The sequence below is a fragment of the Bombus vancouverensis genome, chromosome 17 (genome assembly GCF_051014615.1).
Source record: "Bombus vancouverensis nearcticus chromosome 17, iyBomVanc1_principal, whole genome shotgun sequence".
Classification (NCBI taxonomy): domain Eukaryota; kingdom Metazoa; phylum Arthropoda; class Insecta; order Hymenoptera; family Apidae; genus Bombus; species Bombus vancouverensis.
Window position 1 is genome coordinate 5,518,205 of NC_134927.1, and position 17,996 is coordinate 5,536,200.

Below are 17,996 nucleotides of genomic sequence, written 5' to 3' on the forward strand. Positions count from 1 at the left end.
CGACGAATTAAAGTCTAATGAAATTAAAAGTCCGCGTCGATTTGTCGCCTCTCCCAGTGACAAACGATAAGAAATAAATGCTGGGTCGTACACGGACCGTAACATCGTTGATTCGATGTGCGAAAGTGAGCCAAGAGCTATAAATATGAAACACGAATCGTCACGTTCTTCATAAATGATTCACCTGTATTTGACTGACGTAAGAATGGTAAATATTATATCACGTTTTATGAGGCTCGATAAGCAAGCAACACGAAGAGGAAGTTGCCCTGGAATTGCTCGATAGTGTCTCTTTTTTTTTTTTTTTAATAAATGATATCTCTTTGGACACAGTTGTCACGCTCCAAGTTTGATAAATTCTTGTTCCGGAGTTTGCCATTTCAACTGCGATCGATAACGCGACTCAGATCGAATAAAACGATTCGTAATTCACTGGAGACACGTAAATAAGTGAAACGATTTTCGCGATTCGAAGGAAGCAGAGTGTTTCGATTATAGTCGTGCGATGAAATGTTATATCCGGACGTGCAAATAATCAAATCAAATAATGGAAACTGAAAAGAGAGAATCGTATTTAGTTTTGTTTTACTTTAGACCATTGGAAATGTGTCTTTTTTAACATTCGCCATGCTCCGAGCATTTACATTTTCATCGAGTCTCTCATTCGCCTGATTCCTCTGGCACAGTCGTATACAAACGTTCAAAATTGTATCAACGAAGACTGGTTTCGAATATAAAATTAACGTGAAAGGTTTCCGCAGCAATTCCACGTGGAAATTATTGTTATTTATATTGCGACGAAAAGCTGAAATGCTAGTTTCCTGTTCGTCTCGATTATTGAGGAAAATCGAACGAAAACGTGTGATCGGAAATTGCGGTGAATTTTGATACGTCGCGTGGCAATTTCGTATCGCGTTTTACAATTATCGTCGCTGTAAACGTTTGCAAGCAAGAAAAATTGTTTTATTTCGACGATTGAAAATATCGTTTTTTTTTTGTCTCGATATTATTGGAAAATAGGTTGATTTTATTTAACGATCTCGATGTCAGATTATCGGTGTATAACTTGATTGAAATGTTTTTAAATCGCTCGAATCCAATACTCTGTGTATATATACATATTCCATACGTTTTTTAATGTTTATACACCATGATCCGTTAAAGTTGCATTGAAAATTTTAATAGCCTGACGTATTTTATTTGATAAAATTTATAAACCAATTATCCTGTACGACGTAAAATTATAAAGTTGCATAAATATAACAATGGTTCGCCTAAGAAAAATCAGAAGTCTACAACTTATAATTGATTGACCCGGTAATATTGTTGTTTAATAAATCATCGTGCGATATCCTTCGAAACGAGATGAAAAATTTCTAGTTAAAACGTTGAAAAGCTGGCTATGTCGAGTCAATTTAGCAATTTGACAGAATAATGTCGTATGAAATACGTAACATCTATCGGAAGAGATTCGAGCAACAAATTCTCACTAGCGCGTGTGTGGAAAATTTGTGGCGTGCTTTAAAGTCGCACACGATTTTAATGAGTTGAAAGTTTAAATTGACCACCTGTTATAACTTCGCTTGTTTCCGCCCGTGGAACGCACACGTAATTTCTAATTTTCCATCGAAGTAAAAAAAGTTCATCAATTAAATTTTCATGCAGCTTCGATCTATCGAAACTAAAAGTTGCCATGTAGTGTGGATAACAATGAAATTCCATTGAGCAGAATAAAAATGAAATACATCGAGCGGCAAGCAAAGATGCCAGGGAAGATGAACAAATTTCTCGAAATTCTCTTTGCCTTACGATAAAGCAAATATAAATAAAAATAAAAAAATAAAACACATTCAGGTAGACAGAGAATTTTCTTTCATCCAAGGTTCTCTCGACTATCAAGTCGTTAAATATTTCTCAACTTAAAAAGTAATCTGACAACAAAAATAAAAAACATTTAGGTCTCTTTGAAAACCTTGAAAAATGTGCGCCTAAAATATGTGTCAAAAATTAGTATACTCGTCATAGCACAAAATATTGCTATCTCTTCGCCACAAATCTACTCATGGCAAACAGCTAACTGAATAGAAAGAAGTCTCTCAATTAATCTATGACAATTAGTCCTCTTTGAAAACCTTGAAAAGTGTGCACCTAAAATGTCTGACAAAAATTAGTACACTCGTCATAGCACAAAATATTGCTGTTTCTTCCCCACAAATCTACTCATGGCAAACAGCTAACTGAATAAAAAGAAGTCTCTCAATTAATCTATGACAATTAGGCCTCTTTGAAAACCTTGAAAAGTGTGGACCTAAAATGTCTGACAAAAATTAGTATACTCGTCATAGCACAAAATATTGCTGCCTCTTCACAAGTCTACTCGTCGCAAGCAGCTAACTGAATAAAAAGAGGTCTCTCAATTAATCTATGACAATTAGTCCTCTTTGAAAACTTTGAAAAGTGTGCACCTAAAATGTCTGATAAAAATTAGTACACTCGTCATAGCACAAAATATTGCTGTTTCTTCCCCACAAATCTACTCATGGCAAACAGCTAACTGAATAGAAAGAAGTCTCTCAAGTAATCCACTACAATTAGGCCTCTTTGAAAACTTTGAAAAGTGTGCACCTAAAATGTCTGACAAAAATTAGTACACTCGTCATAGCACAAAATATTGCTGCCTCTTCACAAGTCTACTCGTCGCAAGCAGCTAACTGAATAAAAAGAGGTCTCTCAATTAATCTATGACAATTAGTCCTCTTTGAAAACTTTGAAAAGTGTGCACCTAAAATGTCTGATAAAAATTAGTACACTCGTCATAGCACAAAATATTGCTGTTTCCTCCCCACAAATCTACTCATGGCAAACAGCTAACTGAATAGAAAGAAGTCTCTCAATTAATCTATGACAATTAGTCCTCTTTGAAAACCTTGAAAAGTGTGCACCTAAAATGTCTGACAAAAATTAGTACACTCGTCATAGCACAAAATATTGCTGTTTCCTCCCCACAAATCTACTCATCCCAAGCAGCTGACTGAATAAAAAGAAGTCTCTCAATTAATCTATGACAATTAGTCCTCTTTGAAAACCTTGAAAAGTGTGGACCTAAAATGTCTGACAAAAATTAGTACACTCGTCATAGCACAAAATATTGCTGTTTCCTCCCCACAAATCTACTCATGGCAAACAGCTAACTGAATAGAAAGAAGTCTCTCAAGTAATCCACTACAATTAGACCTCTTTGAAAACATTGAAAAGTGTGCACCTAAAATGTCTGACAAAAATTAGTACACTCGTCATAGCACAAAATATTGCTGTTTCCTCCCCACAAATCTACTCATGGCAAACAGCTAACTGAATAGAAAGAAGTCTCTCAATTAATCTATGACAATTAGTCCTCTTTGAAAACCTTGAAAAGTGTGCACCTAAAATGTCTGACAAAAATTAGTACACTCGTCATAGCACAAAATATTGCTGTTTCTTCCCCACAAATCTACTCATGGCAAACAGCTAACTGAATAAAAAGAAGTCTCTCAATTAATCTATGACAATTAGGCCTCTTTGAAAACCTTGAAAAGTGTGGACCTAAAATGTCTGACAAAAATTAGTATACTCGTCATAGCACAAAATATTGCTGCCTCTTCACAAGTCTACTCGTCGCAAGCAGCTAACTGAATAAAAAGAGGTCTCTCAATTAATCTATGACAATTAGTCCTCTTTGAAAACTTTGAAAAGTGTGCACCTAAAATGTCTGATAAAAATTAGTACACTCGTCATAGCACAAAATATTGCTGTTTCTTCCCCACAAATCTACTCATGGCAAACAGCTAACTGAATAGAAAGAAGTCTCTCAAGTAATCCACTACAATTAGGCCTCTTTGAAAACTTTGAAAAGTGTGCACCTAAAATGTCTGACAAAAATTAGTACACTCGTCATAGCACAAAATATTGCTGTCTCTTCACAAGTCTACTCGTCGCAAGCAGCTGACTGAATAAAAAGAAGTCTCTCAATTAATCTATGACAATTAGTCCTCTTTGAAAACTTTGAAAAGTGCGCACCTAAAATGTCTGACAAAAATTAGTACACTCGTCATAGCACAAAATATTGCTGTTTCTTCCCCACAAATCTACTCATCCCAAGCAGCTAACTGAATAAAAAGAAGTTCCTCTGTGACAAATGAAAATCTTTTCACGCTACAATATACATAAACCAACCCAATCGGTGTACAATAAATAAATAAAGAAGCAAATATATATCCAAAGAGTCCGGAACAGTGTCGAATAATATTCGAATCGATTGGAAACACGGTGCTGCTTGTGTCCCTATATTTATCGGCCAGGGTAGTCAGGATAGGCCGGAAAATCCAATCGGCCTGTCCGAACCGTGCATAAAGTTTCAATGCCGCCGCGTCCAATCTCTTGTAAAGCTGGCCGTAATATATGCGCTTTGCAGCGTATCTAGGACGCCAGTGTATCGCTGTCTATAACCGATAACCGACACCCAGTATATGTCTCTCTCTCTCTCTCGCTCTTTCTACATGTATTTGTGCGCCTGTACGTATATACACGTACATATATACTATGTATACTACGTTCAATTGTGTTTAGCACGTTCCACTCTCTATCCATCGAGAACGATCATCCGCACTGTGTGAACTTCATGGTAACAGAGAAGCGTACGACTGACTCGTTAGGCGAATATTAATCGTTTCTCCAAGCGTTCATTCTTTCTGGGCTTCGCGAGGACGATCTTTGAATATGTTTCTTTTCGTGGAAATGACGAGACGAAGTTGAATGGTAGATGAGTTGTAGTAAATGCGTGTAAGTGTTCCGGCATTCGTAAAAGTATTAGGACACTCGATGGTCTCCTATGAAATATGACGATCGATCGATCAATCACAATTATTCGTACTCGTGGAAAACCGTGGAATATTTTGTCTTTAGTCGATGAAATTTTCTAGAAGATCGATCGAACTGTTTAGAAAAGTCAGAGAAATGGAATAGTAACGTGCTCTTGTTCGTGCAAGTTACTCCTACATTGACTACGAAACACTGTAATACACTTTTCGGAAACGTTATATTATTTATAGTCACAACAATCTTGCCTATACGGTTTTGCACTAATTCTCGCTAAATATCTCGTCGATTCCATGTATATGTAGATATTCGACACGTTAAGAATCTCGTTGCGAGAGAATCTCGCAGCAACCATCGAACATTTCACCACTCGATTCTGTAGCATCCCGCAAAGGCGACCTAAAACTAGCTGCCTCCGAGTTAATTTCAATTAGGAGAATCGGAATGGCGAGCGTTCAACATGGCTGTGTGCAAGTTGGAAACTGGAACAAGTGGAGGTATGAAGCGCGCTGTGAAGGGTACACGCCATAAAGTAGCGTCTAAAACAGAGCCTTTGGCTATTGTCAAGTAGGAGCACGTTTGTTGCAAAGCATCATGGCTCTTCAATAAAGCGAAACACCCAAACCTGCCGGCCCGCTCCCCAGATCAGCCTATTAAATGGATGGCGAGTGCCAGCAATATCGAGTTACGTGGCAATACCCTAAATTGCTTGACCGACCAGCATCGCCATAAGCTGCACACGATCTTCACTTAGTCGCTCGTCGCTCGCATCGATCGCACGATAATTACTACGCCGCTGAGTGCATGACATCCTTGGGTTGTTGGCTACGAGAAACTATAACTGACAAAGATCCTCCGCTCATAGTTTCGCTTTGCCATGGAAATTCACGTGCGTCGAAGCAGCACGCGATAAAACAATTAACACCGTCCAAGTGCTTTTCTTCCTTTCGCAATTTTTCCTCCTGTCGTACGAGTGTCGCAAATTATGGCTGTTTGTACAGATTCATGGTTCCACTTGTCGCAGCCCAACGATACGATGCTAAGGCCATCGAGCTTTTAGAGATATTGGCTTGGCAACTAAGTGATTGCGGATTCTGTCATTAGACGGTGTTGACAAAATCCGCAATCACTTAGTTGCCAACTAGCAAGCGTTGAACTTCGTTCACTTGAACACTTGAACGTCGCACACAGTCATCCGAGAAGCTTGGACTTTCTTTCGTTTTGCGAAAAGCTAGTTCATCGATTGTTCGTTCTCTTGGACCATTTACGTCTGGGGAAATTGTCAAGTCGGGAAATTGGAGTGTAAAATGTAAAAATCCGATGGTCGATCTTTTTATTTCCAACGTGATTCGAATTGTGTGAATTTTAATAGAACGTATGTCTATAGAGGATTATGATTGTACACCTTAATTAACGAGAAGCAGATAATTTGGAAGAAAATTGGAAGCCAATATCGTGATATGCTTGTTGCTTTCATTTTTATAAAACGTAATCTAATTAAGGAGCCAAAATAGGAAAAGGATTAACAGGATACTGGCGGAACGCGTTTAATTAATAATGTTGACAGTTAGATCTGCGTGTTTGAGATGCTGGGAACGATATATACCTTCTGAAACTTTCAGTCGGCGTTAGTAAGTCTTTGAACGCCGCAGATTACTTCATTAACCGGGATACAAATTCTGATTTATCTCGGCGGATAATTTTAGTTTTGAACGGTGTGCGTTACATTTACTTTGAGTGCAGAAGTTTGATAGTTTCTTAGATGGTTGGAATATGTGGACGACAAAAGACGAAAAGGAACGACCAACTAAAGTCGTTCTTTAAAAATGACTTTGCATCTTTAAATCTTCTGTAAACACGTAAAAATGTTATCTATTTAAAAATAAATATCGTAAGGCGAACGAAAGTTTCTCCTATGAATATTAAAAGACTTCTAAAGAGAAAAAGGAAATTCTCTTTTCCAACGTTAATATTCTTGCAATTACTTTTATGACAAGCTACTCTAAAGAAAAATGTTGGCTTAATTATCGTCTGGAAACATTATATTGGAATTCTTTAAAACTTCGTCAACCGTTCCGTTGCGAGTAAAAACATTAGCAGCATATTTAATCTTAAAACATTAAACGTAATTAAGAAAATTAGAAATGATACTTTCACGCGAGCTATATCGAAGTATTTCATAAGAAATGATCGAACGTGAAAAATTCCGCTCGCAGATAAGAACAAGATCTCGCTGCAGATAAGAAAATCACGCCGCTGAAGGAAGTTGGATCACGACCATGATCGTGATTCTGCGACCATTGTGATAAATCACTGTCGGTGATCTTGCACGCCATCTCTACCACCGATACGTGCAAAGTATCGAGATACTTTGGTCAGCCACTCTCCACTTTTTCATTTACATAATTACGGCAACGTGGCTATCTTGGTGAGCGAATTCGAATCGGCAGCGCCGGCCAATTCAATATTCCGCTAATTTCCAAGTTGTTTCGCTTGCGATTCGATCAAGCGATAAGCATTCTGCGAGTTATAATCAAATTCTCGGCCTGAAGCGCCGGTTACACGTACAACTCGGTGGAATCGGCCGTTGCTCGGCGAAACTCGCCAGCGGCGCGTGCAAGTTTCGCGAAATTTCAGCGAACGTCGATTGCCGCAAAACTACCGCTGCAGTGATTAAAGCGTGTCTTGCGAGAAACTCTTTCATCCGTAAGCGGATTAGGCTAACACGGCGGCGTTGGTTTCCACGAATTTCCACGGATCGTTGTTTGATGTCAATTTACGATTCGATTAAACCGGTCGATCGGGTCACGATCGGCCCCCGTCGGTCGTTAGTCAGGGCGGCCCTTAACAGATCACAGCCAGCTGCCTGGCATTGTAATTTCGAACATGAGCTATGTGCTGTTTGCCGCTCGTCAACGTATATACATACTTCGATTCTGTGGATCGAGCGATTAAGGGGACGGCTTAACGACGAAGGCGTTTCAACGTGTCTCATTTTGCGGTTCTGATTATTCGCTCGTCGCGACAGCCTTTAGTCGGCCTGCAATTGCGAAGATCCAGATGGGTTTCGTGTTTGCGAGGTCAGAGTATATTTGTACATGCACAGAGCCGCGATTATTCCAGGCGAATGGCATTCCAAGTAGGCAAGAAGCGACAATTTAAAATAACGAATCGTATCGAGTGTTTTATTATTTCTGCGTTGCAGATAACACGGCCGAAGGAGGACGTAATTTTCTGCCGAGATAGCACGTTTCCAAATAGTTTTCTGCTTTGGTATTTTAATATGTTTGAATTACAAATAACCCAGGGAAATATAATACAGTGTTGTGTTAAGCTGAATCGTTTTCAAATAATTTCCTGGTTTGGTATTTTATTTTCTCTGGGTTTCTATTAGCGTTTCAGGTACTTTGCTAGTTCTAAATCAGAAATAACACAGGGAAGATATAATTTTGCGCTAAGATGAATCGTTTTCAAATAATTTCCTGCTTTGGTATTTTATTGTCTCCGGGTTTCTATTAGCGTTTCAGGTACTTTGTTGTTTCTAAACCAGAAATAACACATGGAAGATATAATTTTGCGTTAAGATGAATCGTTTTCAAATAGTTTCATGTTTTAGTATTTTATCGTCTCCGGGTTTCTATTAGCGTTTCAGGTACTTTGCTAGTTCTAAATCAGAAATAGCACAGGGAAGATATAATTTTGCGTTAAGATGAATCGTTTTCAAATAGTTTCATGTTTTAGTATTTTATCGTCTCCGTGTTTCTATTAGCGTTTCAGGTACTTTGCTGTTCCTAAACCAGAAGTAACACAGGGAAGATATAATTTTGCGCTAAGATGAATTGCTTCCAAATAATTTCCTGTTTTGGTATTTTATTTTCTCCGGGTTTCTATGAGCGTTTCAGGTACTTTGTTAGTTCTAAACCAGAAATAGCACAGGGAAGATATAATTTTGCGTTAAGATGAATCGTTTTCAAATAGTTTCATGTTTTGGTATTTTATTTTCTCCGGGTTTCTATGAGCGTTTCAGGTACTTTGTTAGTTCTAAACCAGAAATAGCACAGGGAAGATATAATTTTGCGTTAAGATGAATCGTTTTCAAATAGTTTCATGTTTTAGTATTTTATTTTCTCCGGGTTCCTATTAGCGTTTCAGGTACTTTGCTAGTTCTAAACCAGAAATAGCACAGGGAAGATATAATTTTGCGCTAAGATGAATCGTTTTCATATAATTTCCTGCTTTGGTATTTTATTGTCTCCGGGATTCTATTAGCGTTTCAGGTACTTTGTTGTTTCTAAACCAGAAATAACACAGGGAAGATATCATTTTGCGCTAAGATGAATCGCTTCCAAATAATTTCCTGTTTTGGTATTTTATTTTCTCCGGGTTTCTATTAGCGTTTCAGGTACTTTGCTGTTCCTAAACCAGAAGTAACACAGGGAAGATATAATTTTGCGCTAAGATGAATCGTTTTCAAATAATTTCCTGCTTTGGCATTTTATTTTCTCCGGGTTTCTATTAGCGTTTCAGGTACTTTGCTGTTTCTAAACCAGAAATAACACAGGGAAGATATCATTTTGCGCTAAGATAAATTATTTTCGAATAACTTTCTGTGTTAGTTAATAAAGTGATAAATATTGTTGATTTTTAAACATTGTATTTTTCATACGTTTGTATTAGAAACATAAACTTCTCCATGATAGTTCAGTTATTAAATGAAACAATTCCTTTTTTTCGTATTTCGTATTTGCATTAAATGTTCCTGAAACAATGTTTGATTCCATTATAACAATATTGTCAGCTGCGCCAGAAATACTGATTTTTCCAACGTTGAAATCAAAGCTGGAATTAAAACAACCGTGCTAAATTGAATAAAACTGAAAGACACGTACGAAAGCTAGAATTTTAATACGAATTCAACTTTCCAATTATTTAGCATTTTGTCTAAAAAGCAAAATACAAAAAATTATTCGAGCATTGTTTATTTGATCTCAGCAGAAAATACAATTTTACCCACTCTGATTATTAACTGTATTATATCTAAAATAAACACAGCAATAAAATAGTTGAAATAATTCGTTGTGTCAAACTTTTAATTATTATCCTCATTACCAACAACTATTCGCCAAGCCTAATACGAACATCTACGTAAAATTGTCTAATAGGGTGAAACTTACCCCTTTCGCTTCTAGCTTCGCTGCGAGCTACGTTTCAAGGCAACTTTGGTAGATTTATTAGCAACGGCTGTCGATACTTACATCGCACTACTAATTTACAAAGTTCAGTGCATTGTGTCCGGGGACAATTAAGCTTAATGGCTTCGACTCCGGTAAGATGGTCGCAAAGAACAATGCGCCGATATCGAGTTTTCATTGTCCCTGGATAAGGACAATCCCAGGACCGGCTAATAATTAAAATAGTTCCCGTGTAACTCGCAGCTCGAGTTCCCTTCGACTCTCGCGATTCTGCTCTTCCTTTTTCCTTCGTTGCAAGGCCAGATTCTTATTAATGATTTTCCCTTAATCTCAGTCCATTTTCTTATTTAACGTGGCCCGTGTTTAGAAACTCTGACACGTTTTATTCTTCGCCGAAGAAAGTGCAAACGATAAATCGAGGTGCTTGTCCCTCCGAAGAGAACGTCGAACGTGTAGAAATTTATCGAGGCGTCATTTTTGTATTTAAAAGTCATTTGGATAAGAAGAAACATTCAGACGATCGAACAGCATATTTTAAAATTAAGATCGTGTCATTGTTCGAGAAGAGTAATTTTTGAGATTTTGTAATTCCTCAGAAATTCTGAAAAATTGTCCGCTCTGTTTGACAGCCGAAACGCAGCTTGGCAAGCAAAGCATTTTGGAATTCCGAACGCTGCACGTCGGTGGCTACTTGCACGCCGGTGAGGAAATCCCGCATTTCGTTGGTTTTCTCCAACAAATCTGGTTCAACGGCTACCCGTACCTGGAGATAGCGCGCAGTTCCGGCAATCATCAGGCTTCTCATCAAGGTGTAACACCGATCATCAGGGTCACGGGGAAATTCAGCAAAAGGAACCATCCAGTCCATTATCCGGTGACATTCACATCAAAGCACACGTTCGTCGGCTTGCCCGTGCTGAAAGCGTACGTGGAAACGAATATCTATTTCCAGGTAAACATTTTTCAATTTTTTTTTTCTTATCTTTTTTCTTCTTTGAAAAATTAAAACTAAAAAGATTTGTAGAAATTAAAAATTAACAAAATTAAAAGCAACTGGGAAATTCTTTTATAAGAATTCCGTGTATCTGTGTGATCGAGACATTTTTCGGCACAATATTTTACAGCCATTTTACAGTATTTTTAAATTGGTTTTTCATTAAAAATAGAAAACGATAGAGAGCTGTTTATTTTTTCACGTGGAAAATGTCACGAGAAAGAGAAGGTAAATAGCTGGTAGAAAACACACTCTTCGTTTACCAGATCCCAGAAGAAATGGTAATCCAGAAGGATATTTGTGCTATGTGATCGAGACATTTTTCAGCATGATCTTCTATGGTCATTGTTTGTAAATATTACCATCGGTATTTTTAAATTGGTTTTTCATTAAAAATAGAAAACGATAGAGAGCTGTTTGTTTTTTCACGTGGACAAAATGTCACGAGAAAGAGAAGGTAGATAGCTGGTAGGAAACACACTCTTCGTTTACCAGATCCCAGAAGAAATGGTAATCCAGAAGGATATTTGAGTCATACCAAGCAGTTCGCCACCGAGTTTGCCAAGTTCAATTACGAAATCGACAGCTCGTCAGACATAGTTTTCTACTCATAGTTTTCTAGATGTAACTGCTACTGGTCGAAAGAAAAGTTCGATTAATGTTGGTATTCTCAGTCGCGATTATTATAATTCGGTAACGCGTATATGTAGATATGATTTTATTCCTGGAAATTATTTTCCTGTTTATTTTATTTTGTAGTTTCCTGTTGTTGTTTTGTTTCGCAGTATCATGACCGTTAGGTCACAGGTATTGCAAGGAGTAATGAACTCCGAGCAAAACAATGTCGCCGCTACTTTCCACCGTCAAACGCAGTCGAGTTCAAACTTTCCGACTGTCCCCCGACCAGTATAAATAAACAAACGAAATGACGAGCGAGGAAGTTCAGCGATCGCAGTATAAGCATACAGACGCATCAGACGTATATACGGAGTTTCTTGAGACCGCGCGTATTTATTTCGCGAAAGTTATTATACCTGGACTTGTGCTTTGTGCCAAATCAATTTTATAGACAATATATTTATCTTAAATAAATTGCTCACAAACAGCAATCTGTATTTCGTGATATCTGATAAGACGAATCCTCTACAATTTATTTCTGTATAAGTCACTCGGAAGCCAAAGCGTCTATAACTTTACTTTTTGAAGTTTGTTTCATTTTATCGTTGAACTTTGATCGATACATTGATTTTTCCTACTTTTTGCTTTCTGGGGATTTAGCAAATAAACGGACCCACCTCCTCGCTGATTCAAATAAATTTCTTGTTTCTAATACGTTGCTGCACCTGAATGATATTTCCTCGTTACGCTACTGTTACATTACAACCAGCTAGCTGTTTTTGACGAGCATACTCGTCATGGAGAAATACAAGTATCTTCTGTCATGACGAGTATACTCGTCATGGAGAAATACAAGTATCTTGTGTCATGACGAGTATACTCGTCATGCGTAAAAGATATAAGACAGTCGTCTGGTTACACGTTACTTGATTACTTTAATTCTACGTTATAATCTCCACACATACCCTGTGCTTGACGAGTATATTCGTCGTCGCTTACTTTTTGCCACACGTTTTAGGTACACACTTCCCAGTTTCCAGAGGACGCAACAGCTGACTGGTTAAAATGAAAGAACAAGGTGCAGCAACATACAAGGTGTCTGATTATTCCGCGCAAAATTCAACTTTAACAAAGTTTGAAAACGTCGAAGATGTTACTTGCACGCGAACGAAAGCGTTGCGAAGGCCAGTTGAAATATCTGGTGGGAAAAGTGGTTCGACCCATGTTGGGAAACTCGCGTGCCGTGGCTCAGGAACCACAGAGGAAATGAAATGTCAACGGTGACGCGTCCCCACAAAAGGTTCGCCCAGTTAGATCCATCCTGGCCTGGATCGGTGCTCGGTGCTCACGAATCGATGCACAAACTCCGGATTAATCGTGGCACGTGTGACGCTGGCGCACGTAAAAACCCAATCATGCGCCGTTCTTCCGTGTCAAGTGACAGACAAGCTCTCCTCTGGCCGTCACCTTCGTAATTACGTCGACTGTAATCGACGAGCTTCTGCTGTTTTTCCATCGCCTCTCATACAACTTCCGGCTCGCTCGTTTAATTCCATCGACAGTTTTTCTCTTGAAAGAGAAGCGCGGCTTTGATAGTCGTGCAAAGAGAACGATCGATCTTCGCGATCGAACTTGTATTTTTGGAAGAACAGACGCCTGTTAATTAACCCTCCATCCGCGTAATTTTCGACCGATAATTTTTCATTTCTTCCGCGTTTTTGTTTAGCCAGTTAGTTGTTCTTCGACGAGTATACTCGTCACGAAGAAATAGCAATGTTTTGTCTTGTGACGAGCATACTCGTTACGTGTAAAGGGTAGTTACAATTTGTTGTTTAAAAAATTGCAATTTAGTAATTGCAGTCTTTGACGAGTATACTCGTCACGAAGAAGTAGCAATATTTTGTCTTATGACGAGCATACTCGTTACGTGTAAAGGGTAGTTACAATTTGTTGTTTAAAAAATTGCAATTTAGTAATTGCAGTCTTTGACGAGTATACTCGTTACGAAGAAGTAGCAATATTTTGTCTTATGACGAGCATACTCGTTACGTGTAAAGGGTAGTTACAATTTGTTGTTTAAAAAATTGCAATTTAGTAATTGCAGTCTTTGACGAGTATACTCGTCATGAAGAAATAACAATATTTTGTCTTGTGACGAGCATACTCGTTACGTGTAAAGGGTAGTTACAATTTGTTGTTTAAAAAATTGCAATTTAGTAATTGCAGTCTTTGACGAGTATACTCGTCACGAAGAAGTAGCAATATTTTGTCTTATGGCGAGCATACTCGTTACGTGTAAAGGGTACTTACAATTTGTTGTTTAAAAAATTGCAATTTAGTAATTGCAGTCTTTGACGAGTATACTCGTCATGAAGAAATAACAATATTTTGTCTTATGACGAGCATACTCGTTACGTGTAAAGGGTAGTTACAATTTGTTGTTTAAAATATTGCAATTTAGTAATTGCAGTCTTCGACGAGTATACTCGCTGTCGCTTACTTTCTGCGATGTTAGATATACACTTTTCGAAGTTTTCAAAGAGCTCGCGACAACTAACTGGTTAAAGATAGCAAGGTGACGTGCAACGATAAAAAGTATTGGATGTTGTAAAAATTTGGAAGAATATTCGAGAATTTTGAGGATCTTTTGAAACACGGAAGCTTAAAAAGCATCGTATGAACATAAACGATACAGCGTACAGTGAAAATTAGGATCGCAGGCAGAGGGTTAACTCGTCGCCTGAACTCAGACTTGAGCAACATTTTATTGAAAATTTGATTGAAAAGAAAGATTTAACGACACCTTTGCTATTTTTATTTAAAACACATATAAGAAAAATACATCTATTTTATACTAAAAATCAGGTAAATCATTTAGAAACAATTCTTTATTTTAATTCACCTCGATATGAATTTCAATTTCAAATATTACACTTCGTACATTCTACAAACGTATCAGCAGGTTCAATTTCAACTTCTTCTCTTTTCATCTTCCACCTTCTTTCTTCAACAGCGCGCATTAAGTGGCGTACACACTGGCGCTTACTCATTTCTCATTTATACTTTACTTGCATTTCCCATCCAAAATTCTCATCCGCGATTTCCTTATCCGCAAGCTGGTCGTCGCAAATGCAGGGCCAGCAGCTACAAAGGGAAACTTACGTTTGTTTAAGTCGATTAACACGCTGTTTCTCGCCTTGCAGTTCAGAACACGCGAAGCGAACGGTCTAATTCTCTACAACGCCGGTCGAGAACGCGACTTCATCGCCGTGGAGCTGGTCAACGGACACATTCATTACGTGTTCGACCTGGGTGACGGCCCGGTCAGGGTCAGGGACACTTCCAGGTCTAGGCTGAACGACGGCAAATGGCACGCAGTGAGCATCGGAAGGCCGGCACCAAAAAGACACACGCTCGCTGTCGATGACCATGTGACAGCTGTCAATAGTCAGGGCAGCAACGAGAACCTCGACCTGGATGGAATCTTGTACATCGGTGAGTAATATCTTTTCAAATTCGCCATTTTCATTCGACAATTTCTCGAGTGGAATGTCGAATCTCTGTGGAAGAGCTTCGACATAAACATTCGCAGTAGGAAATTCGCAGGAATCTTGCACGCGAGTTTTCTCGCCTCTCAAAGGTTATACAATACGATCACATACAATTTTCCATATATCTTTCGTCATATTTCGAGAAAACACGGCGCAACTTTAACGCAATTATTTTTACTATCGTTACATGTTTCTCAAGATATTCGTTTTTCCATCAGAAGATTGAACTTACCAGACACTAAGAAGCCCATTTGCTATTTTAACCAGGTTCTTGTACTTGTCACGCGTGAAAAGTAGTTGCAATTTGCTGTTTAAATTGCAATTTAGTAATCGCAGTCTTTGACGAGTATACTCGTCATCGCAGTCTTTGACGAGTATACTCGTCATCGCAGTCTTTCACGAGTATACTCGTCATCGCAGTCTTTGACGAGTATACTCGTTTAACGCATGAACATTTAATAATAATAATGTGATCATACATGTTCGAATTTGTCAGTTAAAACAACCATTTACCAGTTAGCTGCTGCGACCTGTTCGAGAAATGTAAGCGATGACGAGTATACTCGTCAATGACTGCGATTACTAAATTGCAATTATAATCATCGCAGTCTTTGACGAGTATACTCGTCATCGCTTACATTTCTCGAACAGGTCGCAGCAGCTAACTGGTAAATGGTTGTTTTAACTGACAAATCCGAACATGTATGATCACATTATTATTATTAAATGTTCATGTGTTAAACGAGTTCGAACATGGTACATTCATCTCTGCATTTGCCTCTAATTTTAGTAGAACTGCGCAGACTACGTTTCTAATTCGACCGGCATAAATCGCCATAGTGTCCAGCCTTATCACAATGCTAATGAAACGTTTGGTGCAGCACGCGTAACGCATTTATGCTCCTCTGTAACGGTAGACGTTGCAGCGCAAGTAACGAACCCAGTGGACATTTATGTCGTCTTTGACACGCGTACACGTTGACGGAAAAAGCGAAGCCGACGTGATACCGCGTTATAAAACGCGGAAATCTAATTTATAGCCGGAGCTCTGCATGCTTCAAATATAAAACACGGCGAGCATTTATTCGAGCCGCGAAGTAAGAAACGTTGCTTAGTGATATATCGCTGACCTTCGACCAGGGTAAAAGCGTATCGGGATAGTTGGAAGGCGAAATATTACTTTATGAATCACGGTGAATTTCGAAAATCCCGTGAACGATAAATCGCGTGGTGGCAGAAGCGAAGAGGGATTGGCTCGGCCGATATATCGCGCCGCGAGATAAAGAGTCGAAAATCGATGAGTACCGCGCGTAATAACATCCATCAGACGCATTGGCGTATAAATAATACACCGATACCGTTGATACCTTCGAAAATCGCTTTATCTCGTCTCATTACGTCAGCATCACGTTGACGATCCTTCAGTCCGACCGAGATATCGATCCGAATCCGTGTAAGCGTGTAACAAGTGAGAGAAGAAGTTGGAAGAAAAGAACATCGAAGGTTCTCTTCTTATTATTTATTTTTTTTTTTTTTTTTTTTAAGAGAAAACTTTAAGGAGAAGAAAGAAACTCGTCGCTGGATGATGGAATTTTCACGAGGCTCTACGTCTTCTGCGCTGTTTCTTGTCCAATGCGCTTATACATCGTTTTTAACCGGTATCACGCTGAAATTGGATAAAAATTTGGATGATCAGGCGAAAGGTACTCAAGAGAATCGCAGGCTGTTTGTAGAGAATACAAAATGCAGCTGTTTAATCAAGTACACGAGAAAGAAGATGCTGTTCACGACGCGGACAGAATATGGAAATACAGACGAATGATTGGAACGTTAGAAGAATAGGAAAATTTCGAGAAGATACGATGGAACACTCACAAGACGTCTCTGCACTTTCCCAAGTGATCCCTTCGCTGACCGGTGGGACACCTGAACCTGGCGCCTCGAATGATGTGCCTAGACCCGAGCTGCGTTTTCGGCTTAGCGCTTGTCGCTTTCTCATCCGCGTCCTGGTTTTCCGACTCGTCGGTGCTCCGCGAGATCGTATATTCCATGCTGCTCGACCAAGTCTTGTCCTCTGGCGTGTGACTCTTGAACAAGCGGAGCTCGATTTGCGGAGGTTGACCAGAAGACACGACCCTCCACTTATCGGGCACCACATCGTCCAACGTGGTCAGTTTTGTCAACGTTGATGACGATCGAGGCACGAGAAGAAGGAAGGAAATGCCGATGAAAAATTGCACGCCGGTCGGTCTCATTTTTCCCTTCCACCGAGACAATTCGATTGAAAACTCCGCTACTTTGAACGAACGTCTGACGATGTCGTCGCTGATTATCACGCACCACTTTTCTCGCTACCTTGCGAGCTACAATCGACGATTACGTTGGCTGTGCAGCTATTTCGCAACACAGTCGTCCACGTGGAAAAACTCGGCGAGAAACTGACCGACAGATAGGAAACAACGAAAAGGTCTTGTGCGACTGACCACTATTGAAATAAAAGGCGATCTGATCTGCAGAGCAGATTGTTGCGTGCAATTTAACTAGAAACGCATCCGGCGTCGTAACCACAATATTCCACCACAAGCGAGATTAGAATCATTAGCAGTTTTTGACCATCTCGACCGTCGTCTCGCTTTTTATTAACGACACTGACCAACGGTACGGCACGATAAACGACTGATAACAGTTGCCAGACGATAAACCGTTCGAGGAATTTTTATAATCACAAAATGCACGCGAGTATTTCCACAAGTTGCTGTTAATCATCGTTTTCCTGGAGATCCCCTG

The 17,996-nt window shown here is 39.1% G+C and overlaps 2 protein-coding genes across 2 annotated transcripts in view; one reads left to right on the forward strand and one right to left on the reverse strand.

Moving 5' to 3' along the window:
• The window catches only part of Nrx-1 (neurexin 1), a 600,022-nt gene that overhangs the window by 492,419 nt on the left and 89,607 nt on the right, over positions 1-17,996 (forward strand). Inside the window, exons 18-19 of the mRNA XM_033349833.2 lie at positions 10,676-10,998; positions 14,862-15,153. Of these exons, the coding sequence (XP_033205724.2) occupies positions 10,676-10,998; positions 14,862-15,153 (615 nt within the window). The remainder of the gene's footprint in view (positions 1-10,675; positions 10,999-14,861; positions 15,154-17,996) is intronic.
• Positions 14,451-17,801, reverse strand: LOC117166129 (uncharacterized). Its single transcript, XM_033349844.2, has 2 exons — positions 17,085-17,801; positions 14,451-16,875 (listed from the first exon to the last, which is right to left on the reverse strand). The coding sequence occupies exons 1-2, from the start codon at positions 17,462-17,464 to the stop codon at positions 16,848-16,850; spliced, it is 408 nt and encodes a 135-aa protein (XP_033205735.1). The 5' UTR covers positions 17,465-17,801; the 3' UTR covers positions 14,451-16,847.

Excerpts from the sequence above, each read along its gene's own strand:
- LOC117166129 (XM_033349844.2), bottom strand. The coding sequence starts at position 17,464 with ATGAGACCGACCGGCGTGCAATTTTTCATCGGCATTTCCTTCCTTCTT. Across the intron at positions 16,876-17,084 it reads GGAAAGTGCAGAGACGTCTT|CGTGATACCGGTTAAAAACG; the intron begins GTGAGTGTTCCA and ends ATCCAATTTCAG.